Source organism: Tigriopus californicus, chromosome 7 (assembly GCF_007210705.1).
Source record: "Tigriopus californicus strain San Diego chromosome 7, Tcal_SD_v2.1, whole genome shotgun sequence".
In the NCBI taxonomy this organism is placed as follows: domain Eukaryota; kingdom Metazoa; phylum Arthropoda; class Copepoda; order Harpacticoida; family Harpacticidae; genus Tigriopus; species Tigriopus californicus.
Window position 1 is genome coordinate 2,421,095 of NC_081446.1, and position 20,865 is coordinate 2,441,959.

General features: G+C 39.5%; 2 protein-coding genes and 1 non-coding gene across 7 annotated transcripts in view; 2 read left to right on the forward strand and 1 right to left on the reverse strand.

Annotated features, from left to right (window-relative positions):
• The window catches only part of LOC131882985 (uncharacterized), a 14,154-nt gene extending 7,082 nt beyond the window's left edge, over nt 1–7,072 (forward strand). The window contains exons 5-12 of one of the 3 annotated variants that reach the window (XM_059230300.1): nt 2,207–2,367; nt 3,055–3,226; nt 4,571–4,933; nt 5,268–5,353; nt 5,857–5,877; nt 6,001–6,259; nt 6,331–6,345; nt 6,637–7,072. In XM_059230300.1, the coding sequence (XP_059086283.1) occupies nt 2,207–2,367; nt 3,055–3,226; nt 4,571–4,933; nt 5,268–5,353; nt 5,857–5,877; nt 6,001–6,259; nt 6,331–6,345; nt 6,637–6,668 (1,109 nt within the window). In that variant the 3' untranslated portion in view covers nt 6,669–7,072. The remainder of the gene's footprint in view (nt 1–2,206; nt 2,368–3,054; nt 3,227–4,570; nt 4,934–5,267; nt 5,354–5,856; nt 5,878–6,000; nt 6,260–6,330; nt 6,346–6,636) is intronic. The other 2 variants (XM_059230302.1, XM_059230301.1) reach the window with 2 other exon arrangements.
• Nucleotides 2,845–2,917, reverse strand: Trnar-ccu (transfer RNA arginine (anticodon CCU)). Its single transcript has one exon. It is a non-coding gene; the product is annotated as a tRNA-Arg (tRNA).
• Nucleotides 7,073–9,036: 1,964 nt separating the features above from the next.
• The window catches only part of LOC131882991 (proton-coupled zinc antiporter SLC30A2-like), a 13,973-nt gene continuing 2,144 nt past the window's right edge, over nt 9,037–20,865 (forward strand). Inside the window, exons 1-4 of one of the 3 annotated variants that reach the window (XM_059230309.1) lie at nt 9,037–9,233; nt 9,307–9,525; nt 9,923–10,086; nt 19,886–20,169. In XM_059230309.1, coding sequence (XP_059086292.1) covers nt 9,307–9,525; nt 9,923–10,086; nt 19,886–20,169 — 667 coding nt within the window. In that variant the 5' untranslated portion in view covers nt 9,037–9,233. Of the gene's footprint in view, nt 9,234–9,306; nt 9,526–9,922; nt 10,087–18,275; nt 18,403–19,354; nt 19,514–19,885; nt 20,170–20,865 lie in introns of those variants that run through there. The other 2 variants (XM_059230311.1, XM_059230310.1) reach the window with 2 other exon arrangements.

Here is a 20,865-nt window from a genome sequence, read left to right on the forward strand (position 1 = left end):
ATACCATTTTTCTTTCCCTGTGTCTAATGACTTGTGACTTGATCGTAGAACTGGAATTTAAAAAGTGATATGATAGTTAGTCCATGGCCGAACTCAAGCGAGTCCAACAAAAGTTAGAAAATCAAAATCGAGTACTTAAACTACTGGCCAGTCAATGACCTATATCCACTTAAATGCCCCAAAGAGCAAGGAACCTGCCCGAAGATTTGGGGATGGCAGAGGGTTTTCCAAAAGCAGAACCAGTTTCAACCAATCAATTGGGATAACTTGACTGGTATTTATTGCTCTGATCTGCATTTGCCATGAAATCACAGATCCCCAGGACGTTTCATTCGTCATGGAAGGTATTTTTCCTTCAAGGGTGTCAAGTATTTTAGAGATTTAAACATTCAATTTACTGTATATAAGTTCATGTGGTCAAGATGAATTCTGGCAGTCACTGGCAGCAGTCAAAAATCGGATGAAATGCCCGTCCACCTACGTAAATGGAGGTTTTAAGTACACCCGGCATTTTTGGAAGACGATTTTGAGAATGAACAGTAGAAAAGCTGGAGGATATCTATTTTTTCAATACTTGTAACTTTCTTCCAAGTTTTCTTGAAAAGTGAGGGATTGCCAACCTTCTTTTTAAACAAGATTAAATGAAAATGCAAAGAAAATAATTCAGGTGTTGAAAATGGGGACTCTTTGAAATCTCGTCCTGAAAAAAAAACCAACATGAAAAGAAAGCAAAAACTATTCAATACCCAACTTTCTTTTTTCAATAAAAGGTATGATACTGACTCATAGTGAAACTAACATAGGTTCTACTTGTTTCAGCATTAGACTTGCACCATTGTTGTCTGTAGAAAACTAATTAATTACTTTTCTTAAATTTGTGGGCCGAGTTGGGTATGAGAGCCCTCAGGTCCTTAAGGTCTAGTTCTATCAAAGGAAATGTATTTTTTTTCACCATTGACTCAAATTTTACTTCCTAGCCACTCATGAACAGAGTTCTTTAGGCTTACGCAATACTTTTTTTTTACAATTGTATTTTATTTCCTTTGTGTTACCAAAAGTTAAGATTATACCCATGAAAAACGATTTTCTTGAAAGGAAATGTTNAAAAATGCAAAGAAAATAATTCAGGTGTTGAAAATGGGGACTCTTTGAAATCTCGTCCTGAAAAAAAACCAACATGAAAAGAAAGCAAAAAACTATTCAATACCCAACTTTCTTTTTTCAATAGAAGGTATGATTTTGACTCATTGTGAAACTAACATAGGTTCTACTTGTTTCAGCATTAGACTTGCACCATTGATGTCTGTAAAAAACTAATTAATTACTTTTCTTAAATTTGTGGGCCGAGTTGGGTATGAGAGCCCTCAGGTCCTTAAGGTCTAGTTCTATCAAAGGAAATGTAATTTTTTTTCACCATTGACTCAAATTTTACTTCCTAGCCACTCATGAACAGAGTTCTTTAGGCTTACGCAATACTTTTTTTTTACAATTGTATTTGATTTCCTTTGTGTTACCAAAAGTTAAGATTATACCCATGAAAAACGATTTTCTTGAAAGGAAATGTTATTGTCGGTCATTGAGAGGCATTTGAGCACTTTAACGAGTGATGAAGAGACCGAGCTCCCAAAATGGAAGATTGGACAAGATAAGAGGCTTAGATCAAATTCTTGTCATCAAAGTCTGCCGAAAAAATACTGTTTCCTTGGATTGCTTTTTGTCTCATGGGGTAAACAGAAAATGATGGCCTAGAAATGCCACGGATTTGCATTATTTATGCTTGAGATTGTAGCTCGCAATACACAGGATGTACGAATATATTTGGGATGTCATTGTGAAGACATGTTGTAAACATATTTTGTTTTGGATAATCCAACATTCCTCGTCGGAGTTGGTCTTACAATGAGACAACAATAGGCCAAGCAAAACATTTCACATTTACATGTGTAACCGGATCAAACGTCGAATGGGATATTGATTAAACCCCATGTGCTGATGCTAATTGCTAAAGCGATTTTGAGTGGAAACTTTTGAAATGCTTCATTCCGGAACAATTTGAAAATCTTAAATTCATTTCACTTTTAACTTTTTGTATTCTGGTAGCTGGTGCAGGAACAAAACAGTTATAATAGTATTTGATGTGTTTCTGATATCTGTATGTAATATGCTGTATTGATCACAATAAACGAGCTATTGAACCTTTTTTTAGCCGTCTGCGCGTTAGTTGGATGCATTCTAATGGGACCGAGAATTGGTCGATTCGACAAGGATGGCAAACCCGTTCCAATGCCTGGCCATTCCGTTCCCCTGGCAGCTTTAGGTGGGCTCATTCTGGTGTTTGGATTTTTCGCTTGCAATGGCACAAAACAGGTAAGAGAAGAGCGGCAAAATTAGCCAACAAACCAGCGTGTTTCATTACTGTTGAGTAGTAATGACCGATGACTCTAATGAGTGCAATGGGCAATATTGATCCCCCAAAATAGTATTCTTTTTTATCTAAAAAAAATATGTACAGATTTGGTGTTTATATTTTTCCTACAACCGAAGTTCTTAAAATGAAATTTGATTGCATCGAAATGTTTCACTAACATCAGTAATTGGTCTGGCGGTCCTCGATTCATGAAACGCTCCTTTTTTGTTTGTTTTTTACGGGCTTTCCTAACCGCTACAAGGAATGTAATCCCTAGTACTATTAAAACGAAAGGTCAAACATTTTGCTTTCTTCGACTTCTGCGAGAGGAAATTTTTCACTGTCGCTGTTTTTTCTGTTTTCCCGTCTCCATAGAATTTAAACTCAAAGGACGTTCAATTCAAACGAAACTGGTAGCTCGGCAAAAAGCAACGGTTTACCTCCGGCGGGACTCGAACCCGCAATCCCCGGCTTAGGAGGCCGGTGCCTTATCCATTAGGCCACAGAGGCCCACGATATAACGTGGAAAAATATGTACTTTGTATTAATCTTTTAAGATAGTAGCTTGATTGGTCACGGGTAGCAGGCATTGCTTTGGATTTTGATTTGAAGTGGGGAATGAAATGTTTTTTTGCTCTCCTCCACAGGGAAGTATTTCTCATCCTGGGGATGGAGTGGCCATTGCCACATCGATCGTGAACACCGCCCTGGGAACTTCAGCAGCTGGCCTCTGCACTCTCATTTTCTGTAAAACTGGAATCGTACCCGGAACTGGACACACCTACAGCTTCCTCCTCACCATGAACGGATCACTCACAGGTTAGTTGGTTTTCTTCCTCTTTTTCTGAAGAGTTCGAATCTTCTGGCTGACAGACCACCGAATTTCTTTCCCGCCAAAGCCAGAATCAATTTACGTTTGAACGGGAGCGGGAAAAGCCCCCAGGTCAAAGGGAAGAAAGAGAGAATTGAAGGAAGCGATTTTCGGAAGGGCCCCATCGAAAAAGATCCGCTTCTTTCTAGAGCCATTATTGTCACCCGTTGGGGCTAGTACCTTGGAATTTCTGAAGGCGCCAGTTATTACTTTTGGAATGATATGGGAGCGTATAGGACCCTTTTGAACTCTGAGAGACGCAGTCCCGACTCCATAGAATTGAGGTGGATAGATGTGACCTCAAGAATTAATAGAACCTGCAATTCTTGTCAGCCTTATATCCCTGCTGATTTTTGAGATAGCTTCTTTATTTAGAAAATCTGTTCTTAGGAAAGAGAACACGCCATTGTAATCCCGAACGACCGATTGTATTTTACTTTCCTTCAAATCCCTTGAAGGAGTGCCTTAAGCTGAATTCAAGAAGACACGTTGGAATGCGACATTTATATGCTTGGCTATGTTTTACAATCACTTCAACTTAGAGGATACTAATTTCATGAGTGGCCACTTTGTACAGACTTTACATTTCCATCCATTTCCATGCAGGGGGAAAATTCGTCAGACATTCAGAAAAAATGTAAACAAGAATCTAACCAATGTTCACGAAATGATATTAGGGTTTCAGATCGGGTTTTTCGGTAACAAAATCCTGCGATACGCCAACAATACTTTTTATTAGCTTATGAAGTGTTCCGTTAAAATCGAAGCTCTCACCCGACAAGAATCACTGATATCTATGAGTGTTCTAAACTGTACTGTTAAAGAAACAAAAAGCGAGTCTATAAAATATGCATCCACTTGCTTGGCAACACAGCTATCATTCTCTGGAGCTCAATCTAGGGCAGTAAGAGTCTCCAGGGCACGCATATGAAGTATATACAAATATATTACAGATGAATATGATAGATCGCAATAAATTCCTAGAATCTTTTTTGTTTGCTCGACCAACAAGCCCAGTGGACGACGTCAAAGGACGACGATAAAGGCCCTCAATCTGATTGAATGCCGAGGCAGTTTTGAAAGAAACTACCCAAAGAAATGACCGGAGAGAGTTTGCAAGAGAGCAATTGTTTGTCAATGTCACGAACTTTTCTGTTTGGGGGAAAGGACACTATTGACCCTGGCCATGAAACATGACAAACCCCAGATGGTCAAATGACGATTGAAGGCCTCCGAATCGCAACACTGTCTACGGAAGAGCGTTGCAATCCTAATGGATTATTTTGTTTCAGGAACCGTGGCCTTGTGTGCCGGTTGCAACGTCTACCAGTCCTGGGCTGCAGTGGTGGTGGGCGCCAGTTGTGGTCCGCTCTTTCTGTATTCCCGGTATTTCCTTCTCAGCATGACCATAGACGATCCTCTGGACGCCATCCCTGTCCACGGCATTGGCGGTCTTTGGGGGGTCATTGCCGTCCACATCTTTAAGGCTGACGGCCTCATCATGACCGGATCCAGTGAGGCAGCCATTGGATTGGGATGGAACCTTATAGGTCTGGCCACCATCATCGTTTGGACCGGTGTGATGTGCTTTGTGATGTTCTACATCTTGAAGAAGAACCAAATGCTCCGGGTTGAAACCGAGCACGAGTTCAAGGGTGAGTTGACCAGAAAGTTTTCCGCATCTCGAAGTTGGTCTTTGGAAGCGATAATTTTAATGCAATTTAATCCGCTCCAAGCGTGCCGGATGAATATAGGTAAAGAGCAACAAAGTCTTGCAAAAATGCATGATTGGGAGGCAATTCTCGTAACAGAAGTTGGAAACAAAAGCTTGGAAATCAAAAGGCTCTCCGCCATGCATAGTTTGAATGAGAAAGAACGGAATTGAAAATTTACCATAGAATGATGTCTTATTTCAAAGCCTCTCGGTGATGTTGGAATTTGAATAAGCCAATAAAGGGCACGATCTTTGATTAATCTTTTCCTCTTCAGGTATGGACTTACTAAAACACGGAGAATCAGCTTATCCTGCTGATGCTTGGGTAGAAGCCCAATATATGAAGGATGGAGGAGTCGAGGTAAGAAAATGTGTACTAAAAAATTGGGCCAAAAAGAAGGTCACATTTGGTCTTAAATCAGCCCTCTAACTTAAGAGGCTGTCAAATTAGGCGGCATCCGAGGTTGAAACAACCTTTATTATTGTATCAGCACAAGGGTTCGTATGATAGATTGGGGACATTTAGGTGGTCTGTATATCCTTTTACTCGCAAGATTCTACCGGGTTCATAAAGCAGAAAAAAGAACAACAAAGTGGAACTCAGGTTGTAGGTAAAGTTATGAAAGACTTGTTCGCACACATGTCTCTCTTTTGTCCATCTATCTTTGGCTCCTTGGCCACTCAAAGTGGCTTTGATGATGTCACTTGAGAGTAAATGTACCTTGGGGAAATTCCAGGCCAAATGCGCAATCATCTGCAAAAAAAGGAAACTTCGGGCCTAAAATAAGAGGCATGTTTGCTTTGGCCCTCAATCCTTTGTGCAAACACATTGATGAAGAATCTTATTCTCTTAACGCTGCACAGGAAATGTTTCTAGTGAGTCTTGTAAGTACATTCCCGGAACCTTATCCATAAATGGGAGGAGCATCGGGATTCTTTTTACTTATCTCGCTGCATGTTGAAGTCGCCCGGAACTATGACAAATGACCAGTTTCCTCCTCTTCACAGACCTCAGTGCCCAATGGGAACGACGATGCCGTCGAGCCAGTAACCAAGGACAACAGTCGCGATGGTTTGCCACCCAATATGAAATTTTCGCGTGCTGCCTCGTACAACAACCCCCATGAGATGTTCCCTTCGGCATCAAAGCTGTTTTCGGGCATGAACAGTGTTGCCGGAAACGTCACCATTCAGAAGAATTCGCCCAAAAATCCGAGATCTATCAGTGTGTCTGGAGCTAATCCGCTTTCCACTTTAGGAGAAGAAGGTAAAATGAGTTATGAATACAGAAGCCTTTTTTAGACGAAAACTAATGTTTCTTGTCCTCATCACGAACAGACGAAACTGAGACAGGTACCATTGCAAAGTAGAAATGTTGTAGAACTGAATGAACTAGATAGATGATGTTTAGGCTAGATTTAGGCTAGTTGACAAAACAGTACACATTTTTAGCCGTTAAACCTACTACAGAGTGATAGATGCATAGAATCCATAGATCGATTACTTCTAACCCGTAGTCGATTAGATGGCCTTACCTAACATTGTTGATCGAGTTTGTGGGTAATTGTGAACAAATGGGGTTTGCTCAACGTCGTCATGGTCAATGTGAGTCCATCGGAAATAATGACCTCCCTCCTTTTTCAGGAACTGCTGAGGAGAAGGCATCCCTGAAGTGAAATCCCCCATTGGATTGGAATGACAGAATGAATTCTGAATGCCGCCCAGACTTTCAAGCATCAAATTTTCCGTAACTTACGTTTTCCATGGACACTACGTCAAACCCCACGCTCAAAGAATTATCAACCTCTATGAACGAGTAGAATCAAAAATGTAAGATTAAGTATCCAACTAACCGAATAATACTGCAATCGCAATGGCCGAAGTAGACAACGAGGAAAGTATCTTTTGGCTAAATGAAATAGTTACGATTTCACCCATCACAAATATATTTGCCGCACTATTATAAAGAGACTTGCTCCACTTCGATGTACCTAAGTATTTAGTTGCATATCTTTCATACATAGAACATGTCATAATACCTATTATATAGTTTTGGAATAAAGAATGCATCTATTGAAAACGCCTTACTATTTTACAAACCGACTTTTCACTATTCATCTAGCGTACAATCAAACATTGGAACTGAGTCTAAAATCCCATTCGGGGTTAAGTCATTTCAGGAATGGCATACACTCAAAGAATTCATAAACGAATTTTTCGAATAAAAAAAACTCCATTAAAAACTAAATAGACCTAAAACAAGAGTTAAACCTGAAAAGCGTGCTAAATTTACTACATTTTTGGCCAAATTTTGAATTTTCCCATTTTTAGCCTTTTTCCACTTTTTCGAAACCTTTACTATTTTTTAAAAATCTTTTTCGGTTTTTTTGTTTTCACTTTAGAGCATTGTTAGCCGTTTGATCAATTGTTTCCTTTTTCCCTTTTTGGGACTTTTATTTACTTGAAATGATTAAATGAAGAATAAAAAAAACCGACCAGACGTGCTTAGCAATTGTTTCACATTTAACTCGCTTTTTTGGTTTGGGAAAGTCTGCAAAGAAGAGAGCTGTAGTTGAGCTAGCCATACCTGCTATCATGGGTTAGATCATGGTTAGATCCAACCAAAAACCAAAATCAATTAGTGAACATTGTGCACTCAGTAGTAGCAATGGCTTCCAGGAAAGGATTAATAAGAAAAGTATCCCAATGTATATCTTTGCAAGCAAGGAATTTTGATTTCCTGAAATGATGAAAGTAATTGGAAAACTTAGTAAATGAACCTGTGTGCCTAGCATTTTCTGACTGAAAAAGCACGGCAAAGGAGGCCAAAAACGATCTTGTTTTTTGTTTTTAGACTTGTACACCTTTTTTCGCAGTTTCTCAACCTTTTTTCCGCATCTTTTCCATTGAATAATGTCTTTAGGGCAAAAAGCGAACTTATGTTCCCATTTCACACTTATGTGAAACGAACATTTCACAATGCAAACAGATGTCTGAAAAAGATCATGAGCCGGTTTGGTCTTCTACATACATCGTGCTTTTCAGTTTATTCTACAAATCTTGTTGCAAAAGAGTTGGGTTAGCCATGGACCCCGGATCTACGTTCCCCATGGATTAGCCTTCGGATTATTTGAAGTACCAACGAGAACCACATGTACTTAGGGTATTACCTGGAGACCTTCCAATGTTAACGACATCCTTGGGTGAACCACTCGTTCCGGTTCGATATCCACCAAAAATGTTTGTTGATATTAAATGAAGTCCAAAATACTCGTATGTATATGTACAACTAATCGAGGATCTGTTAGACATCATTCGCCCAAGCATTCACGTTTCCCGCCTATTATTATTACTTTTAGAGTACTCATCAATGTGGGGAAACTTTACCTAGTTAAAAACCCATTTTGAGACTGCGATGGAAACAAAAGCCAACATTTCATAACAGTTTTCAAAACGGCAAGTGACTCTTTGATGGAAAAAATCAGCTTACTCACAAACAACTGAGGTTTTTGAAGCATTTGAGATTGAGCAAAACACAAAACCTCTGAACCACTGACACAAGTTTTTACTTTTAATGCAAGGTGAACATTAACAAGGCCTGCAAAGCTCGATTGCTTTTGAATCCCCATGCATGGATTCAATTCTAACCCCTGATGGTTGCAGTAAAAAACGGTACACATGAAATGGGCCCTATTTGACCTTGGAGCCACTTAATTCGCATGCATTAACCGTACGTTAAAAAGAACAAATATTTTCAAGACACGATAGTCTCAAAAGGCTTGATCGTCCACAAAGGAACGGAACAAGTTTTATCAGTGACAAAAAGATGTGTTAATTTTCATCTATTCTCTTGTTTGCCTTGCTCAGTTCATGAGTCATGAGTATGTAGCAAATATCGTTTCCTTCCTTTTCCTACCTTGTCTCTTAACTCGATCAGAGAGGAAGAGGAAACTCTTTGTTTATTAAGAGGTTGGGCTGTCAAGCTTTGCCACCTTCCGTCCATTATCTTCTCCAAACTGACGTGCGACGGCCAACAACTCATATCCAAGCCCTCAAGTTGACATACAGGTTTTGTACCTTGTGGGCCACATCCTACATAGGTCTCTGATTGAATGGAACAAACTGTACTTGTTGCCGTGGACTCTGAAAATTCCCACAAAAACCGATAAAGAGGCTCCCCTCTGGCCAATCTCGATCCATTCCATTGGTTCCCATCCAATCATAGAATTACTTGAGTTCAGGTAAAATGGATTGTTATTATGTGCATGCCAGGGTTGTTTCATAACTCTTAGACGTCGATTATTTTCGTAATAGATGAGCCATCAATTGAGTAACCCAGAAATGTCTGGAGCTTCTCAAGCTTCTCCTCGGTTAGCTATTCCGGACGTGGACTTGATTGGGAACGCTCCTGTGGAAGACGATGACATGCCGGAAGCCACGGCCGACTATCGTCGGTCCAATCGGCGAAATCACCGGCAAAATGGCTTGAGTGAAAACCAATCCAATGCCCGGACTTACAGCATATCTTTTCGGGTGAGACTCTTGGGCCTTTTTAAAGGTTATCCGACTTCAATGATACCCTTCTGCCCTATAAGCTCACCAAATGTTTTAATTTGAAGCTTGATATGGGTTGAGGTTTCAAAGTGAACATAAAAAAGACGGAATTAACCTTTTGGTTTCAATTGATATCAGGCCTCCAAATGCAATTTGACACAAAATTTTATCTAGAATTTGGGATTGATGAAGTATCTGAAATCTTTGACTCATGATATCCCTATGAATTTGGCTAGAATAATCTAAACGGCAGGCCAGACTAGGCTAACAAACAAAAGACGGCAACTAAATGGCATTGTAACATAAAGTCGATTCATTTTCGTGTTCAAGCACCAAAATTACATCTGTACTTAATGGGAGTTCTTACTCGTTGCAGGACGATGGCGGGAGTTTTATCGAAGAAATCGGCAGGAGGTCCGAGAATCGCAATCAGAGACGGGATCCAAATCAGCGGTTCAGACGAAACTCTGTGACCATTACAAATAGAATGGCTGTTGAACCCTCTACCGAGGACGAATCCGCGCCCTTATTGTCACAAAGGTAATTTTGGGGCTTTAAATGAATGAATAGTTTCACTCAGTGACATGAAGTGAAAGCATGTGACGATCAAAGCTTTCAACGCAATTAATTGACTTTACGAGGGACTTTTGTCTTTATGTTCCTAACATGGCCTTTTGCATGAGGAACATTTCTAAACAAAGATCACACACAGAATGGACATTTTTCATAAACTAACCTTTTTTCGGATTTTACTGATTTAAAAAGACACTCGAATTGCTGATTGAATGTCCAATTCATCAAGCTACGTCATTTATAACAAACTAAGTACTGATAAAATCAGGCGTAACTTTTTTTGTTTCCAAAATTGCTCAATTAAAAGCCATGGTTGTTGGTTTACGACTCTTGGTCATTTCGTGAAAATTATGAGTCTCGTATCGTCGGTTCGGACCATCTTTTTTTGAAAGTGCAAGAGAAAAATATTTCTTTTGCACATAATGCCTTCGTATTTATTTCAAAAAGTGATGGCAAATGTTGAATAATGCTTGAAAAAGTTCGGCTAGATTGCATTCAATAACCAAGGATCGGAGACCTTTTTTTTTGGTTTGGTTTTTCACGGGCTTTTCTAACCGCTACAGGCAATGTAATTTCCAGTACTATTAAAATGAAAGGTCATAATTCGTCTATTTATTACCTTTCAATTTTTATATGATATTTGGTCTACCAACGAATTTGAGTTGGCAGACCGAGCTAGTCCTTGAATGTAGGGTTGATCTGGAATGCTATCTAAAAAAATTGTCCAAGTCTGACTTAACACATGCAACCGGATTAACAAGGCCTATGTAATCCCTACGAATATCAGAGGGAAGCAAATTAAACAATGAAAGAGCCCGAGAAAGAAGAGATGTGGACTTCATTGTTAGAACTAGCCTGGATTCTCGAGGGCTTTACGGTGCTCTCAAAACACACATTAAGCCTCTACGGTCACTAGAATGGACCCTAAATCCTGGGTTGGGACAAAGCTCATGGATGCTTTTGAAGACGTACAGTATCAGATCCTTTTGTACCTTCTCTGAGTACTGTAGAGTCCCAACTTTTCTAGTCTCTCCCCATATGAGAGCCCTCTCATTCCTGTGATGTTCCTAGTGAAACATCTTTGGACTTGTTCAACCTTTTGCAAACCTGCTGAACTCATTGGAGCCCAAATGGGAGAGGCATATTCAAGATGTGACTGGACAATCGACTTGTACAGAGTTAGCATCGTGATACTATCTCTGGACTTAAACGTGCGATATATCCAGCCACACATTTGAAAAGCCTTACCCACCTTCAACTGGATATGCTCATCGAACTTTCAATTATTTTGGAGGACTACACCTAGATCTTTCATTGATGAGACCTGCTCAATATCTTTACCTCCATTATCTACGAGTGGAGTATTTAAAGGAGTTGACCCGAAGGTCATTGAGCGGAATTTCATTCCGTTCAGGGCCATATTACTCTCAGTTACCCAAGAGTAGATTCGATTTAAGTCCTTTGCAAGTCTATTGTAATCTTGGCCATTCCTACCAGAAACTAACTTTGTATCGTCCGCATAAGAAGAGAGACTAAGACTAAATACTAAGCTTTTGAAGCGGGGCAACGAATATTATAAACAAGAGGGGCCCTAAGATCGAACCCTGGGGAACACCTGACTTGACATCATGTATGTCACTAAGGGATCCCTCAACCTTAACCAATTGCTTCCTACCAGAAATGAAAGTTTTTAACCAATTGAGAACCTTGCATTGGATCCCAATCTCATGGAGCCTGTTAACTAAAAGCCCATGATCTACCTTGTCAAAGGCCTTGGCAAAGTCGAGATAGACTACATCAACTGATTCATGGCTCTCTAGTCCCTCAATAACCTGCTCAATATGTTCAATCAGTTGGGTAACCGTGCTAAAATGTGCTCGGAACCCATGCTGGCTAGGAAGAAGGACTTTATGAATATCAAGAAATTCAACAAGTTTGAACTTCATGATCTTTTCAAACACCTTCGCAATATTCGAAGTGAGAGAAATCGGTCTATAGTTTCTGAAGAGCGACTTATCTCCCCCTTTAAAATTTGGAAGAACGTGAGACAACTTTAGTGACGATGGAAATTTGCCCTGATCCAAGATGCAACGCATCAAGTACAAGAAAACAGGAGCAAGAACCTGTGAGCATCTCATCAGAAACTGAGATGTCACTCCATCAGGAACAGGAGAACTTGAAAGCCTCAAGTCCTTGATGGCCTCTAATGCATCTTGATCTGTGACTAAAAGATCACCTAGACCCGCAACTTGACTGACCTTGTCAATCTCAACAGACTCATCTTCAGAGCAATGAACTCTTGCTTCTGAACTCAGTGGGGTTGAAGACACACTAGAGAACTGATCTCCAAGTATGTTAGCCATAGTCTCTACATTACTAATGGTTTCCCCATCAACTTCAAAAGGCCCAACAGAGTGTTTCATTTTTCTCTTAGAGTTCGCATAAGAGAAAAATGCCTTCGGATTCGACCTGACCTCCTGAACCACCTTACTCTCAGTTTGTAACTGGTCATATTCGATGGAGGCCTTAATCTTACCCTGAACTACGTCCAACTTTTTTTGGAGACTAGCCACAATTACTGGATTCGAAGTGCTCTTCAGCCTTTTTGCTAGTTTGCAACTCTTTTTGAACAAAGTCTTCCTATATTTTGGAATTTTTGTCCGTGTACCACCTTTCGGAACACATTCAGAGATTGCTAAACTGGAGCAAACTTCCTTAAAAACTGAAACTAACTTATCAATGGCTGCATCTATGGACGATTCCTGTTTCAGAATTGAAATCAGGTCAAGTTCTTCTAATCTTTCTATAATCAACGGCCAATGTTCATCTTTGAACTTGAACTTAGCCAAACCGACCTTTTTGGCCGGTTTTACTCTAGAGCACGCCGGCTTTTGAGTAATGGTCGACCCTATCTCAAGAACATGATGATCTGACAGATTAGTAGGTGTCACATGGACATACTGGATCAGATCAGGGTCATTGGAAAAGACCAAGTCGAGAACGCTATTCTCTCTAGTGGCTACACCAACGTGCTGGGAGAAATTGCGCAAGATCGCGAATTCTTCCAGCTTTTCGAACGACTGAGATGTCGATTTCGAAATGGGAATATACCCATCAGGACTAACCTCCCACTCTACAACGCTAGCCGGAAAATTAAAGTCCCCTACAAAGAAAACCTTCGAGCAAACTGCCAGGTCCAACTCATTTCCAGTGAATTGGAGAGCTGACGAAAAAGAGCTTGCTGAACAAGAGGGGGGTCTATACATTGTAACAATAGACAAATCAAGACCTCGAAGATGACAAACTAAGACCTCTACTTCTCCATTCGACATTTGTACTTGACTAATGTGCAAATCATTCCTAACATATAGGCATACGCCCCCATGTGGGAATATGGGATTATCAGGGCGTATCCTATCACAACGAACTAAGTTGAAACCAACTATGGTTAGTTCTGTAGCACAATTTTGTTAAAACAGTGCTTTTCTGTTGACCTCTAACAACCGCATATATTTCTAATATGTATTTAACAGTGCAATAATATTGTGTTAATATCAAGGCCAACATAAAAAATGGCGATTCATTAACAAAGGAAATGTATTGAAATAGAACAATGAGTAAAATACCCTCAGTTTAGGGATGGTATCTTAAAATGAATGGCAAAAAGAGTAATTCCAGGTCGCGCATTTCGGTGTGCCTTGGATCTTGGGCCTTAATAGGGTTTGGCACAAAAGGCATTTTTATATTTCTTCGTTTTATCATAGATACCAATTTTAAATTTCTTCGGTTTATCATAGATACCAATTTTAAATTTCTTCAGTTTGGCACAGAGAGCATTTTTAAATTGCTACCGAAATGGCAAAAAGATGAAATAAAAGAAGAAGCTTTTTGAAGTTTTCTTGTCGATATTTTATTGTTAGCTCGTATTAGCACCGGATATTAAATTGTTCTTATTAAAAGTTATGTGGTAACCCCAGACCAGAAAACTCTTAAAACGAGCGCAGAATGATTCCACATGCCTCTCTTATCCACGCCTATTTGTTTCAATTAGGAAAATTGAATTAGCGAAGAGTCATTTTCTCTGAGCAGAGGAAGAGCCCTCTGCTTCGTCTAGATGCGGATGAACCAATCGTCGAAACAACAGAATACACCTTTAAGATGTCATGATTTATCAACAGATTATTAAATGAACAATTCATTGCTTAAGTACTTTGACACAATTCATAAGCCATAAGCTCTTCTGGGACACGTTTCAAATACTCTGTGGCTAAATTTCCCACCAATTATGACGTGTAAAGAATCATTTTAGAGGCGATCGTATGGTTGATAACTCGCCGACAATTTGGCAATCGTTACTTCCAACAAATTGACCAAGGAGAAGTACACTTTACCAAGTTTTTGATGCCTAGCTTTAAGAATATCTTTTTTCCACACTTACCGTTAGTTTTTTTGCACAATTTAATGAAAAAAGATGATGATGAAAAGTATCTTGCAATGTACAGTATATAACTCTGTCTTTGGATGTCAAAAGTTATTTTTTTCGGACTTCTTTACCGCTACCGGGATTGGAATCCCAGCAGTTCAAGACGAGAAGATTATTCATTTTACTTGGCTTTTATTTATATATATTATTTGATCGACCAACGAATTAGAATTGGCTGATCTGGCTAATCCTTGAATATAAGGTTGATCCGGAATTTTAGTCAAAAACTTATCCAAGTCTGACTTAAATCTTGCTATTGGATCAACGCCTACATGAGCCCTACGAATATTTGAGGGCAGCAAATTGAACAATGAAGGAGCCCGAGAAAGAAGAGAGTTGGACTTCATTGTTTTAACTAGCCTGCATTCTCGAGGGCTTGAAGGTGCTCTCAAAACGCACGTTAAGCCTCTACGGTCACTACAATGGACCCTAAGTCCTGGGTTGGGACAAAGCTCATGAATGCTTTTGAAAACGTACAATATCAGATACCTTTCGTACCTTCTCTGAGTACTGTACAATCCCAACCTGTCTAACCTCTCCCAATACGAGAGCTCTCTCATATCCTCAATGTTCCTAGTGAAACATCTTTGGACTTGCTCGAGCTTTTGCAAACCTGCTGAACTAATTGGAGCCCAAATGGGAGAGGCATATTCAAGATGCGGCTGAACAATTGACTTGTACAGAGTTAGCATCGTGACACTATCTCTGGACTTAAATGTGCGATATATCCAACCATATGTTTGAAAAGCCTTACCAACTTTTAACTGGATATGCTCATTGAACTTTCCATTATCTTGGAGGACTACACCTAAATCCTTCATGGATGAGACCTGCTCAATGTCCTTATCTTCATCAGCTAATAGTGGAGTGTCTAATGGCGTCGACCCAAAGGTCATTGAGCGGAATTTCATTTTGCAATATATTATACCCTTAAGGAATTTGAAAGGTCTCTCAGACCAGATGTGGGTGTTTTTATGGTGTTAGAATAGCTCAATGATACACCTTGATACATAAACTCGTTCCGGACGCCATTTGCACTCTTTTTAAACTGGTAATTATAGTGCTTCAATCTGAATTTTAAAACTTGTATGGTGGTCTTAAACTATTGCTATCCAAGAAGCATCTCCTATTCTGACTATGTTGAAATCGTTCGCTAAGGTATTATTTCTATTTAATTTCCATTGATCCCCCATTTCCGTTCGTTGCCAATGTCCAAGTATCTGCAAAAATTTCAACCCGCTCCACGTCGAATGACATTGCCCGACTTTCGATGGCTTGATGCCGTTTTTACTATTTAATAGAAAGACCTGAGAGCTCCCCTAAATAAAATACTTTCGATAGTGTATGAATAAAATTGATGTAATATTTTTCAATGCCTTTTTCAACTGAGCACCTCCAGAGAAAGCTCGAAAAAACGTCGCAAATTTGAAGGTAAAAAAACTTCAAAACTTGTTGGGGCACATACCAAGAGCAATAACCAAAACATTGAGAAGACATCTGTCTCCTTGTCTTAATAATAGGTATTCTTCGTAGAAACATTGCGCTTGTAAATAATATCAAAAAACCAACCGGAACGAATTTCTGTGTCAGGGTGTAAGGGGTTCAGCGAAAAATAACTTGCTTAATTCAAGCACCTTAGACCGTATTCTTGTATTTCTCCGTTTGTGTGTCTGCATCAAGAGGATTGAGAGGAGAATGAAAAGGGCTAATAAACTAAAAATCAAGTTTAATGTGGATTTGACATCACAATACTTTCCCTGACTCAACATCAAAATACTGGCATTAGAAAAGATATTTTTTTTTCTTTTACAAAAGAGTAATGAAGATTTCCGTCAATTCCTCAAACTTGTTTCGGAAGTCTTCTCTGAACGGCTTCCATTGTGATGATATCCTGCCTTAACACAAGGGAAAAGGCTGAATGACCTTATTCCAAGGTAGCAAGGGCATAGGTTTTGAAAAGGTCAAGCAAAACGTCCCTCTTCCGTGAGGTGAAATGCCGTCTGATCATACCCAATAACCTGTTGGCCTTGGAGCATTGTACTGACACATGGTCATTAAACTCCAAACGATTGTCTTTACCGACTCCTAGATCGTATGTTGTTTGTGTGATGAGGGATGATGCCACTCCAATCATTGTGTAAGTTGGGGTAACTTTCGATTTACACCATAGAGGTTGCCTAAAGTAGTATGGATTGCAAATCAGCAACCGTTATGTGGATGCAGAACTATAGAATACCACAACAACTTTATAATGCAATTGATGAAATGTTGGCAAAAGCTGCATAATAAAATGTATTTATCACAATTTCATAAGTTGAAAAACGAAATCATCAAAGAATGCGAAAAGTCATTTTCAAACCCTTCAGTGTGGCCATAAATTTTTAATGACAAACACTTCTATTAATAACGAACCCATTAACCGATTAAGTCATTGCACTGGGTTTGGTTCTCAATAGTGCCCAAAAATATCATTGAAATTACAACCTAGGTACAATCAGGTCAATTTTCATGTCCTTGAATTTGGGCTTCCGCCTTTCGCTCGGTGTTTTTAACGGTGTCATCGAAGGCAATTTCAAACCAGAATTTTCCCCTTAAAAAAATGACATGATTTTCTTTTTCCGTGTCAATTAGAATTGAACAGAACTTCACCAATATGTTTCGTCATAGTCAGAAATCAAAGTGTGGTTCTCATGGAGGCTAATCCTACATATCTTTGGAGATACTAATCTTTACCTCACATTTGAAAGCAAGAACAGTTATTTGAGAGACAAAATGGCGTACTCATTCGATGCTGCAAAGATTGTAAGGTCACAGTGTAACATCTAGCAAAGATCCACTTACAAATCAAACATTTTGCTATCTCCACACGACATGACTGCCACCTCTAATTGCACGATTTGGTCGGACTTTAAGAGCTTAGAAAAGTGCATATGCATTTGAGAAAGTACGCAATACACGCTTGCCAATTCACTTTCAAATCTAGCTTCAACTCGTTCAACACACTGTTATCAAAATATGAAAAAAAATCATGTTTCCTTTGAAATCTTCAAATGATGCATCATTGAACGGTCAAACTAGAAAAAACTGAATGTTTTTTTGACATCTGATGCTTCCTTGACAGCGTGAATCCTCCTTGGATAGCACGTTCATTTATTTGCTTTTTATGCCTTCGTATCGCATATCTACTTTGTGATTGTTGTTGATTTGCAAGACTAATCGACCAGTACATAAGCATGTCATTCCAAGACGCCACGAAAACAAGCCGCATGGCTTATGGCGATCTTAGGACCATCCAATTCAAGTTTATATAAATACAAACGGTCCTGAAATATATATACATATACATATATACATATACATACTAATAGATTCGCGTAATATGAAGTCACGAAATTGATTAAACATCCCGAATTTTACCCCTTCGTTGCGCCTACAGATGTCTTTGGTAGCTATTGTTATACGGTACATACGTAGATTGACCATTGCGCTTCCAAGACGGAAAACCAAACTGAACTTGAGACTGGTCCGACCACCTAAAAGGTGAAATGAATCTATCCGAGTGGAAGGTCAGAAACTGGCTGGTTGAAGCTAGCAAACAAATCGTATCTTCGTACTAAAGTGCAAGGGTCGAGAGCCACCAGTGTACTAGCCAACATTTGCTATTGTTGCTTCCAAGAAGCAACAACATAAGCCCAAGTTTCTCGGATAAGTGTGCCGAGACCTCATTAATGCAACTTTTGCTAATCAAATCTGGAGGATAGCATATTAGTGATGAGCTGGACTCGAGTGACCCGGAAAAGGTATGACAAGGAATGTTTGTTTAGTTATTTATTCTATTAAAATCTTGAAAAGAGACTCAATCGAGGTGGACCCTTAATTTAAAGAAGTTTCGAAAATGGAACAAGTCAATGGCGATATTCTTTGTAGCAATGAAGGGTTTTTTTTAGATTAGATGCAATACCAATCCGTATCCGTACCAATACTTTTTCTAAGTAGTTATGTTGTTCGATTTTGTATCCCAACAAAGTCTTCAAATTAAGATTGCAGACGTTAAAAAACACAAAAGTACCTCGACTTACAAGGAGCAAGCGCTAAAAGGAATCCTGAAGCAAATGAACCTTAAGAGTACTACGCGTATGATTAGAGCTGATCAGTCATGCAACCTTGTTGAATCAAGTCTGGAAACTATTGTCTCGTGGCTATAACTGGTCTTGGCACTTATATTGAGTGTTTCAAATCTCGAAATTCAAGCGAGACCCATCGAGAAATTTTCAAAAACATAATTACTCCGTCACACCCGATTTAGTCGCATTTTCGAGACCGACAATGTGTTTACAAAGCCATTGTAGATAGTCACGCCCAATGACTGTGTTCTGCGCCGCCCATTTGAGCATCAAATGAACGAGTTCAGCCTCGAATTCGTCGCTAGACCGATGGCTCTTGTCACGTGGTGAGAAGATAACACTACTCCAGTTTTCCGTGAGGATTTTTATCTCCAAAGCGTACTCAACAAAGCTCTCACCTACCAAAAGCAGGTCTTGACAAAAACATGTCCGAGAACAGAGAGACCGTCCCAAATGCCAGGCAACTACCAAGCGCACCTACAACCAACGAGCCATAATAGTTTGACAAACCTTGGACAAGCGGAAAGAAACTACTTGGACTGGAAGTTCCGGGCATAGTAGTAGCTAGCGTCGGTTGGAGTATGACTGACTTGTGTACTCGAAGATCCAAATGTCATGTTGAGTATACTACCAAGTTGATTGCGTAACGCACTCCAAGAGCATTTTATGTGTTGGGTATTTTGGTGCCTCTAGGCTTGAAACCAACAACACCATTTACCCCAACCAACTTAGTTGGCTTTCAAACGTCGAAAATGGCAGACGGCTTCCTCAAGCATAACTTACTCAGGTATTGTCATCTCCTTTGTTTGGTTCAATTCCCATGTTGTCCAAATGTGTGTTCAGTACCTTCTCGAAGAAGTTTGACCCTCGTGTCATTATTCCTTCCTCCTTCGTTCACCAAAAGCGTGTGTGAACTCTCGTTGTTCCACGTTTTGTGAAATCGGGCTACTAAATCTATCATTCCATCTTGGGCACTTTTGGACTGAGCATCACACGACTGTCTTATCTGTTGTTATTGTTAAATATTCCCTATAAAGTGACATCATAAATGTTAATCTTTAGCAAGTCGAAGGAAAGGATGCCTTTGAAAGGCAGGAGGTACTTGGTGCTTCTATTGCTTCAATTTCAGACAATCCTGAACGGTCTTCTTACTTTCCAGCGTTGGTTCTCCGTCCTACAGTTCCATGAAGGACACCTTCGCCACTGAAGGTGCCCCAGTTGTCAATAAGGACTCGACTCCGTTCATATTTTGCATCCATGGCAATAAATATGGCGTGGCTCGATGTTGTGAGGATATTGCCAACGACAGTATACCCCATTCTGGTCCCACCTCATTAACGACGGAATCTATTGAAGGTGGGTTGACTAACAGGGGCTTCTCGTCTGTGGAGATGGAACGAGGTCGTTTAGATGACGATGAGGCCAATAGTGACTCCTCAAAAGGTATGTATATATGTTTGTGTGTATGGATGTGTGTATGGATGTATTTCGGTCTTTGGGAGTAAAAATGTTTGAAATGATGGGAAAGAATGAAATTAGACCGAGGAACCTCATAAGCCATGTCGGTTTATGTGAGTTGAACCAATTTTCCATTTGTCTGGAAGGTTCTAGACTCTAGAATGTTCAGAATTGTTTGGATTAAAAAGAGCCGGAAAATGGTTTCTATTCAATTATTACGTTAATTTGCTCCCAACAAAGTTTAGTCGAGTCAAAGTTGAATTTTGGCATTCCCTTGACCAACTCGTGGAGGATATTTAACTTGACAATGTTTTAGAGCAAAGCTTATATTTACAAATGTTGTTAGAAATTAATATTTCAACTTCATTTCTCGATATTATCTCCATTGGCTCGGTACAATTACTGCGTCTCAATTTTGTGTTACTAACGATTTAATGATTTAGAACTTCACTGTCAAGTTAAATACGCCGCATGCGTTGGTTCTTTTAAAGGAGGTGTAACATCAGCAAGAAATGTTCCTCGTAGTGAAAATTCGATTCATCAACATTTCAAAGATTTTTACGCTCAAATGGCTCTTACTTAGCCCCCCTTTTTTTAAGATGTAAATGTAATTGTAACATGTATTAGCGACTTATTCAAGAGTTTTGAAAATAGAAATTAATCAAGCCTTTAAAATATCCC